Genomic DNA, 7,560 nt, shown 5'->3' with positions numbered 1-7,560 from the left:
TTGGTGATATTAAAATGTTAAACGTTATAATTAAAGTTTGATTTATTAATTCCGATTTTATGTTTGTTGAATTAAATATGCATTTTGATTTAAAAGTATTTTCGTTCACATCTTTTTGTATGCAAACTAAATACAATGTATTTTAAATGTGAAATATTAATTTTTCGTGTTAAATCATATGTAAAGTTATGACCTACTTAAATTTTAGGTCTCAATGGAGTGATTAACATCCCAACCAAACAAACCCTAGTTTTTTTTTATCAAGATTGTTATTAATTATCATTAGGGTACATACCTAGTGACATAAATGCTATAACTTTTAAAATATGGAAAAAATTCAATTTAATTAAGCATAGAGATTTGACTTTCGGAAGAGGTGGGCTTCCACGACCTTCCCTACAACACTTGCTGCCTGATCCCCCCTTTGATTTCTTCCACAGCATTGATGGCTTCACCCACACTAAGGATCTCAATTGTCATCTTTGAATTCAATGCTCCTTCACCTCTCAAAAGAGATGGATTCAACCTTCCCCAGCAATGGATCATCACCTAGATCAATATTGCATACTTACTCACCAAATTCTCTAGTCTAATAGATCGATTTGATTCTTCACATATTTCCTTGCAAACACAATATATTTAGAATCCATTTAGAAGTAATATTATCGAAGATTTTCCAATGTTTGAAAGCGCTTAATTTCATATTAAATATTAAATATTTGATAAAGTTTTTTTAAAATTACTTGGTAGGGGATTCTTTCAAAGTTACTTAGTTTTATAATACAATATTGTAAAAAACATGATTAAAATACTTTGTTAGTTTATATTTAAAGATTAAGTGATTCTTTAAAGATGTTACTAATAAAAGCACTACAAGTAAAACGTTTTAACGAAAATAGAATTGTTTTCTTTATATCAAGTGTTTTTATGAGAATCATTACAATTGATTTTTTTAAAACTTTTTTTAAAGTGCTTTTTAGATTTTTCCAAAGTCTAATTTTTCTTTAAAAATGTTTTTTTTTTTATCTTAAAGTGTCTTTTAAAAGAATTGCCAAACTGAGTCTTAGCTTATTCATTTGAAGTATATGAACACAAAAAACTAGTATGTAGAAATTTATGATTTATCGACCCAACCTTAGAGAAATTAATTTATTGTTGTGAGGGTTCCATTATCTTTGTTTTCTTTAATCACACCAATACTTTTTATGACATCAAGCAAGATTGTTAGGAGAAGGTTATGAGAATCCACAAATAATGCCTTGGAAAATCTTGCCGTTGTAATTGAGGATGTAAGCTTCACAACATGGCTAGTGACACTCATATTTATATAAAGACATGATACAACTCAAGAAATTTGTGAGTGAGGAGTGACGAAGATGATGGAGAAATACTAAGAACAAAGATGATGGAGGATTAGCAGGGGTATTTATAGATAGAGATTAAGGACTAAGTACAAGTATGAAATTAGAAATATCCCCATATTGCTTTCACCATATAGTTTAAATTTCAGTTTAATTTTTATCTCCCAAGTTTGTATTATATATGGAAATAATTTTTCCTAATATATCCCCATATTGCTTTCATTCTATTAGTTAAATGTTAAATTTTATCTCCTAATTATGATGATGATTTTTGGAAGATAATTAATATTATTGTATCTTTGTGGACATATTTAGAATACTCTAAAGCGATCATTTATAGTAAAATAATGTGGTTTCTCATGCATTCTATTTAAATTTCATTGTAATAATATTTGAAATACTTTGCATATGCCATAAGAAGCCTAGATTTTTAACTATAGACATCCAATTACCATCCATGGTACATTATGTGGAATTAATTTTCTATTTAAATTTTTTTATAAAGGAGGTGAAACTAATTATTAATGAAATTATACTAACTAATTAGGTCAACAATTGAGGGCCAACATTATTAAAGTTTTACCCTTTATTTTTTTCTTTTCATGTTTAGACTCCTAAAATTCATGGGATTAGTCATTCCATTATCTCAATTTGTAAAACTAATTTTTGTAAGCTTACTATATAATAAGATAATACTATTGTGTCTTATGTCAATTTTGTGTTTAGAATATTTAATTTTGATTGGATTTTTAAATATAATTACCAATTCAGTAATTATATTTCATACCATATATTTAGCAAATACGTTGATGATATTTTGAGTTAATTGATAATTTTTTTACTCATTGGATGCAATTTACATCCTTGGTCATCTCAAGATAACTTTGAACTTCATTAGATTCACATTTGGGTTAAGTCAAAGTCATCAAATTCAAGGTAATTAAGTATTCATTTATGGTTGGTAAAACTTATGTGATGACTAATACATGATACTATGTTGGAAATTATGGACAAAAGCTTGAAAAATTGGAAATTGGAGAGTTGATTTTGGAGTAAGTGTTCAACCACCCAATAGGGCGTTTGAATGCTCCCTTCAAGTGTTCATACACTGAGATGACTTTTAGGCATTTCCAAATTTGATTTTTACTCTTTTATTTTTTTATTTTTTTATTTTTAAAAGGTTTTTGGAATGTTTCAAAATTAGGAAACTCTCCATAATTAGTTCATAGGATTTTTGAGTATAAATAGATTTGTTTTGAAGAATAAAAAAAGAGAGAACTCTAAGAGAATAATCGTCATTTCCAAAGCTTGAGCCTCCATCTCTTAATACTTCGTAGATTTGCCTTGTAAGTATATTTGACATCAATAGAGGTCAAAGATTCTAATCGTGAAACTTTAATTCAAGAGATTCACAAGGAAGCATATGAGAGTGTTATGTCAGATATGTAAAAAACGAGTATAGGTATTGATGGTATAAAACCTTAAGAAGTGCATTTGAACAGGTAAAATCATGATTGCTAGGTGATTTTTCGCTTAATATCCTATATTTTTTGTGTGATTTGAGTTATCTTTATATGCATAATATTTGTAACATATTGTTCATAATTGGAATACTTAATTTTAACCTGTCACTCTCTTGAATACTTAATTTTAACCTATTTTGAACTAGCATCTTCAAGAGCAAGGCATTGTTGTGATAAATAGTAACATAATGCTTAATTACGACATCTAAATAAACTATTTGTAAGATTTAATTTGTCAATTTTGTTCCATAAAACATTGCTATATATATATATATTAATGAAACTTGTAGGGTAAGGTAGCTATCTATGCTAATTTGCAAACAGCTGTAAGGAGGAATGGTTCAATTTTCATTTGGGAATGGAATGTAATGGCAATAGTTGCAGAAAATTGTGCCAATTCTAATGTCAACACTTGATAATAGACATAACCTTGATAGACCTTCATAATTGAATGAACTACTTTATAGAATCTAGAAGAAATAAGAAAATGACAAATCAAGGTATTACTCAGTAGAACTGAAAATTTAATATTTTATAAGTTAAAATGACTTATCTTAATCTCGATCAATTTGTTGATTTAAAATTTATTACTTAAATTTTATTTTAAGTGTTAAGATTATTTGATAATTAAAATAGATTTTAACCTTTTTTTTTTTTTTTAAATAGTATTAGAATTTAACATGTTTACCCTTATTAATGTCAAATAATGAGTTCATAAGTGAGAGCAACTAGTTGACTCTTGCCCTTTAGCTGGTGGACGGAATGATTACCAATCTATTAGGCGTATAAATTATATATCAACTTGTGTAGACTCAGATTAGAAATCAAATTACTTAACCCTTTTTTCTTGGTTATCAGAAAGTTCTTCTAGCGGCCACCTTAAATTTTTTAATTATAATCTTGAACTGCTCATCTTTGTGGATGTAGGGATTGAATGAGTCCATAATGGAGTGCTATCAAGATTGAATTTGAATATAGACTTTCACAGTACTTAGGGTACCTCAAAACCAAAAATCTAACCATATAACATACCATATCTCAAAACCTTCTGCATCAAAGTTGATCATCTTCAGCTCCTTCTCCCCTTCAAAGCACAGATGGGTGTCACAACTTTTACTCAAGAGTTTGTAACTCCGGTCTCTCCTGCTCGGATGTTCAAGGCGCTGGTCGTGGATTCCCATATCCTTGTCCCCAGGTTGGTGCCTGAATCAGTAAAGAGCATCGAGTTTGTTGAAGGTGATGGTGGGGCTGGAAGCATTACACAGACGAACTTCTCTGGTGGTTAGTCTAGCAAGAAAATCGACTTTCTTAGTGAAAATTCCTATGATATATCTGCTGCAGATCAGTATGAATAATGAGGAATTTGGGTTGGTTTTTTTACAGATAGTGATTGCGAGTATTTGAAGTATAAGATCAATGCAGTGGACAAAGAGAAGCTAGAGTGCAGATACACTTTGATTGAAGGTGGTGTGCTTGGTGATCAGCTTGAATCGATTGTTTATGAGATGAAATTCGAGGAGTCTGGTGATGGAGGATGCATTTGCAAGACGAGGAGTGAGTATCACACTAAGGGGGAGTTTGAGATTAAGGAGGAGAGTATCAGAGAAGGGAAGGAAAAAGCCATGGGAGTGTATAAGCTGGTTGAGGCCTACCTTCTTGCTAACCCTGACGAGGAGTTGTGATTACTTTTTCTAATGTAATGGACCCTCATAAATTCATTCCTTGGCTCTGCTCTGAAAACCTTATTTATTTATTTATTTTGGCTGGTTTTTGTTGAGAATATTAAACTTTCGTAGTCTATAAAAGACCCACATTGTTCAAAGATATTGATCCATTTCCATGGAAAAACAGATAAAGAAGGATATTTTATATTTTAATTTTTTATTTCATAGTCCAAATTTAATCATACAAGGACTCTAATTTTGGTATCTCACAAATTTTCCTAATTTAGATAGTGGATATTTAGTCTAAATAAAGATGTTATGAATCTTGGAAAAAAAAAATAAAAATCTAAGTGTGTCCAATATGAATAGGGTTGCAATTTGAAGGAGTTAGTCAAGTTGATAATTAAATAAATATTATTATATAAAAAACAATAGATATTATAAATATTATAAAAACATTAGATCGATTCAGATTAAGCTTGAGTTATTCGAAATTTGATCTTAATCTAATCTAAATCGAAAAAAACTTAACACAAATTTAATCTTAGTATTAAAAATGTTTGTTCAAATCCCGCCTAAACATCAGGTTGAATTGGTTCAATTCACCAACTCCTAAATATGAGCACCTCAATGCCTAAATTGAAAAGTGAAAAAGTTACGGAAAAAAAGGGAAAAAGAATTAGATTTAAGTAATTTAGGTAGACTTTCTTTCTTAATAGGAAGTTTATATTTTACTTGATGCATTCAAATCAACTGTCAAGAGACAAGGGGTGTTCTAATTTATATTTTGAATGTGCAAGCAACTAGAGGTTAAAGATGAATTTGTATTTTAAACAAAACAAAGAAGTATTACTTGCTAATAATTTATCCTTGAGACAAAAAAGAAAAAGATAGTAACTTCATTATGAAGCATCATAGATCAGCCTCCAATTTTGACTCTAAAATTTTATATATAGTACGGCCAGTTGTGTAAGGAATGATTAATCCAAAATCATATAAATAACATAGTGATATGTGTAAGAGGCATTTTATATCATATCTAAAGGATAATATAAAATAGGATTTGGCATATTCTTATAGATTCCAATCTATATTCCTTCATATATATATATATATATATAGAGCTATTGATTTATTTTTTCATTTTTATGAAGCCATTGAAACATGATAATGTTCTCATTTTCTTCTCTTATTTCACCTAAATACATTTTAAATTCCTTTAAATAAACAATTGAGATATTGGACTTTGTTTTATTAGGGATTTTTTTACTCTTAATTTTGTCATATAGGAGTTGAAAGTAACCTACATGGTCAACTATTGAATGATGATTATTGACTTTTTTCTAATCTTAATTCTTTTAAATTTATACTTTGAATTTTTCTTCAAGACAATAAACTATTTAAACCATTCATTCAATTAACAATAAATAAATTTTTTATACCCACTCACTTTGAATTATTTTCTTATACTATATAAAAAGTGACTAAAAAAAATTTTAAAAAATCATAATATGACATACTTTAATTTTCCCAACCCATTGATGAAGACCTTGAGATCAAGAAAATTAATTATAAATCATAGTAGTTAGGCGGATATCAATTTCTTTAATATTAATGCAAGTATGAGATTCAGATATATATGGCCATAGTTTGGAGACTTGAGGGTGCTATCGCAATCCTCGGTCCGTGCGAGAATTTTATGTTGTTAGTATTCACACTAGGTGATGTTGATTAAAATCTGACCTGCCAATTGTATATTTTAAAATATTTAAAATGAAAATATTTTAATAAAATTGGAGCCACGGAGGACATGTGGCCAAATCTCAAATTGTGAAAGGAGGAAAAGAACAGATGGTGATGGCCAATATTGACCCTTGCAGCCGTTGTTGAATAGAAGTCTAAGCTTCTAGTGGTTTTGCCAACTTGGGAGATGAAATTAAATATAGCAAAATGTTGAACAATGATTTTAAAAAATAAATTTAATATAAATATTATCCATTCTTGATGTCATAATCTTCACCCTTTAAAATATGATTTAACAAACTTTTTCCACTATATGATAAAAGATATCACATGCAATGCCATATTGTATCCCTTGGATTATAGAGTCAAATAGATAAACATTTTTATAGGATCAAATAAATTCCTTACTATTAGGATTTAGATTTGATACTACATATAATGACTTGCTTCCACGAACATGCCTTCATAGTTCATCCTCTATCCCACATACATAACCTGATTTAAACATCCAATCCTTTCACCACTGCTCTAACTTGATCCCCATCAAACTGAACACTACCGATTTGCTATTGTGGTGCAACCGATCACTCTCTTAGTTCGTAATCTTGGTGTTCTCCATCATTTGTCAAATGGAGAAGAACCCCCTAAAGAATTTAAGGATGACAAGGAGGAAAAATGTCGAAACCCAAACTAGCAATGATGGACTTTAAACTTCATGGCTTCTTGGAAACATGAAAGAAGATTCATTGGTGAGACAACTTATGAAGATCTTAAGCCTATTGTGGGTCCTAAGTAAAATAATTTTGAAGTTCTTTTTATTTCAAGAAGAGTGGAACACTTCTTTGTTATTCATGAATGTGTTCTTATATACAGTAGATGACAGTCGGTTCATATCAGAGAGTATGTTTCTCACAGACAGTTTCTAACAGTTAGTCAGTTTCAGGACTGAAAAGCTCATGCTAACTGTGAGGTGTGGAATCTGTTGGAGACTTTGCATTCTTGCTGCTGCTGCTGGGTTGCTGTGACTGGTGTTTATCATCGGTGTGTGGTGTTTATCACTAAGGTAGAAGTCATTGTGTTATAGTAAATTAAATAATCATTTAATAGAAAACAATTTTTTATAAAAAAAAATAAAATAAAGATGGTTTTCTAAATAAAGTATTTCCAGTTTACACCATCATGCATGTATCAAAATAAATCTCGCCCAGCAGTAATTCGCTAACAATCTTAGTGACTAATTAATTTGGAATTGGTGCAGATATTGCTTAA

The 7,560-nt window shown here is 29.6% G+C and overlaps 1 protein-coding gene across 1 annotated transcript; it reads left to right on the top strand.

The window, feature by feature from the left end:
• Window positions 1-3,981: 3,981 nt before the first annotated feature.
• Window positions 3,982-4,566, top strand: LOC100263738 (pathogenesis-related protein STH-2). Its single transcript, XM_002271392.5, has 2 exons — window positions 3,982-4,165; window positions 4,268-4,566. Exons 1-2 carry the CDS (start codon window positions 3,982-3,984, stop codon window positions 4,564-4,566), a joined length of 483 nt encoding a protein of 160 aa, XP_002271428.2.
• Window positions 4,567-7,560: the final 2,994 nt, after the last annotated feature.

Source organism: Vitis vinifera, chromosome 5, assembly GCF_030704535.1.
Source record: "Vitis vinifera cultivar Pinot Noir 40024 chromosome 5, ASM3070453v1".
Lineage (NCBI taxonomy): Eukaryota > Viridiplantae > Streptophyta > Magnoliopsida > Vitales > Vitaceae > Vitis > Vitis vinifera.
Note: the sequence above shows the minus strand (reverse complement) of the source record. Positions and strands in the feature narration are given on the sequence as shown.

Bases quoted from the DNA above. Each gene is read 5' to 3' on its own strand.
- LOC100263738 (XM_002271392.5), top strand. From the start codon at position 3,982: ATGGGTGTCACAACTTTTACTCAAGAGTTTGTAACTCCGGTCTCTCCT. The intron at 4,166-4,267 runs GTTAGTCTAGCA...GTTTTTTTACAG, and splicing joins ACAGACGAACTTCTCTGGTG to ATAGTGATTGCGAGTATTTG.